Source organism: Eurypyga helias, unplaced genomic scaffold (genome assembly GCF_000690775.1).
Source record: "Eurypyga helias isolate BGI_N326 unplaced genomic scaffold, ASM69077v1 scaffold40762, whole genome shotgun sequence".
NCBI classification, from domain to species: domain Eukaryota; kingdom Metazoa; phylum Chordata; class Aves; order Eurypygiformes; family Eurypygidae; genus Eurypyga; species Eurypyga helias.
The window spans coordinates 14,018-16,504 of NW_010238617.1; the positions used below are offsets into that span (position 1 = coordinate 14,018).

The 2,487-nt window shown below is 46.8% G+C and overlaps 1 protein-coding gene across 1 annotated transcript; it reads left to right on the plus strand.

The window, feature by feature from the left end:
• Positions 1-265: 265 nt before the first annotated feature.
• LOC104506820 (tubulin alpha-3 chain-like) lies at positions 266-1,973 on the plus strand (the record flags this gene model as incomplete). The annotated part of the gene is made up of 2 exons (XM_010147900.1): positions 266-509; positions 1,825-1,973. Coding segments are annotated over 2 exons (393 nt in total), but the record flags the coding sequence as incomplete, so codon positions are not given.
• Positions 1,974-2,487: the final 514 nt, after the last annotated feature.

Genomic DNA, 2,487 nt, shown 5'->3' on the forward strand with positions numbered 1-2,487 from the left:
TGCCTCAGCATGAAGCCCATCTCCTTCCTTCCTCCTCCCCTGGGCTAGGAGAGCCCTTCCTAGGGATGCTACATGTGTGGCTCGGCTGTGTCCAGCTGCCCAGCTGATCATGGCTTGATACTCACTCCAACTTTCGGCAGTGGGCGGAAGCCGCCTGTTTCCCTAATCATCTGCAGTAGCAAACAGCTCAAAAAAGATCTGCGGGGGTTAGTGCTAAGTCACAGGATGTCTAAAAATCACCTTAACAAGCCATTTCCCCTTCCAGAGGGAGTGCATTTCCATCCACATTGGACAGGCTGGCGTGCAGATGGGCAATGCCTGCTGGGAGCTGTACTGCCTTGAGCACGGGATCCAGGCGGACGGGACCATTCCTGGCCCCAAGCAGGCGAAACCTGTGGAGCCAAAGTCCGAACAAGTGGATTCTTCTTTTGAGACCTTCTTCTGTGAGACGGCATCTGGGAAGCACGTACCCCGGGCAGTGTTCATAGACTTGGAGCCCACTGTCATTGGTAATAATGGGGCTTGTTGGATGTTGTGGCATCTTTTAACTGTGAATCCTCACACTTCTTACTGGGGATTCATGTTGCTGCCCAGCAGCTTTCACTCATCTGCCCTAGTAAAATGTCTCCATCATCATAAGGAGACAGAGTTTGCATTTCCAATTGGACCTGGGAGTGACAAACCCATTACTCTTACTACATGGACTGGTCTTTAGTTTATCCCTCGTTTTAAGAGACCTGCTGCTTCAGCAGAATCCTCAGCAGTTGTAAAGCGGTGTGGGTTTATTAACCTCAATGGCTCCAAACTGAATTGCTCCATCCTATGACCTGATGTGGCACATCTGGTTTTAATGCTACCCATGAAGCACCTTTGGGCGGAGGGGTGCTACACATTTCATAGTTCTCTGGAAACTGGGTGCCTTGCTACTGCACACTTTCCACTTCCCCTTCCAGCTTCAGCTCCTTTAGTGATCTCTGGGTGTTTGACTCAACTGTGCCACTTTGATTTAGAGTACCTTCCTAGAAAACAAATTATTTTTTTGCTCAAAGAACTGGTGGAAATGACTCCTAACCACTTGCATCCACCTACCTGCTTCTGCCTTCTAGGTGTCTCCTGAGTGCTTGCTCCTATCTTGCCATCTAGGATGTGTGACTCATTTAATCTAATGAAAGGAATGGAGACTTTGTTTTGGCTCCTCTTAATTTTTAGGAAACTTAAGGCACTAAATTGGGAACCTAGTGAGAGAGCCAGTAGAATATGAAATGTATCCAATATTGAGACTGAGTGGGTTTAAGCACCCTCTGGAGTTGTCTCCAACCTCATTGACTGCATGGAGCCAAGAGAAAGTGCTCCTAATGTCTGTCTTCATAAGGTGCCTGAAGCTGGGACGGACACAACCAGCAGAAATGTCAACACTGGAGGCACTCTGTCTCCTCTTCAGCGTGCTGTAGACCAGATGATGGAGGTAGTGCTTCCAGCAACCTCAAGATGCTTTGTAACAAGCAGTAACACAAGCTGTGTGTGGTAACTATAACCCTACAATAGTGTTAGAAACACAGGCAGTGTCCTAACTCTTTAAGCCAAATTTATATTAGGATCTCAAAGTGGCTGCTGGGTGAAGATGGAGAGGGTGAAGTAGGACCTTGACAAATTAGTCTGGGCAGGGTTATTCTTATCCCTTCCCTTATTGCCAGTCTGAACTAACCATGGCATGACTGTCATCTCACATGGGCTCCTGGTAAACTTGCTGTATGTTTTACTCTGTCACACTAATGTCTAAAACCTGTAACCGTGTGCTGTTCCCCATGACTTCTCTTTACGTAGATGAGATCAGGACTGGGACCTACCATGCGCTCTTCCACCCAGAGCAGCTCATCAGTGGCAAGGAAGATGCTGCCAACAACTATGCCCGTGGCCACTACACCATCGGAAAGGAGATTATAGACACTGTCCTCAGCAGAATTCGTAAAATGGTAAGCAAAAAGACAGACTTTTCTCCTAAAATAACACACCATGGACAATACAGTTAAACTCTGGGTTTGGGGTGAAAGTCTTTAGAAGAACAAAAACCCTTTTTGTGAGGTCAAGTGCTGCTGTGATTATGTTTGGGGCTCAGCAAAGCAAGGGCCACCTGATACTGTATTATCTGCCCCAAAAAGCAACTGTCACTGCATATCATATACATGTATGAAGTGGCAGAACACTAGACCTAAGAGACAGAGAAGGACTTTTGACCACAGGGAAGCCACACCCGGGTTGTGCAGTTAGAGATTAATTATAAATGGCCAATTGGTAGCCAGGCTGGGAAGACCAAACTCCACACTTGATAGGAGTGAAGCAGGATTGTAAAAGGTACTTGGAAATGTATCAGTGAAATGGTTCTGAGATGCCTAATAAGGGCCTAGGATCCACATGTTACCTCCCACCCCTCTCGGGTGCTGAATTATGCATTGAGTTGATAATGGAGAAATTTGAGTGTTCCATCTG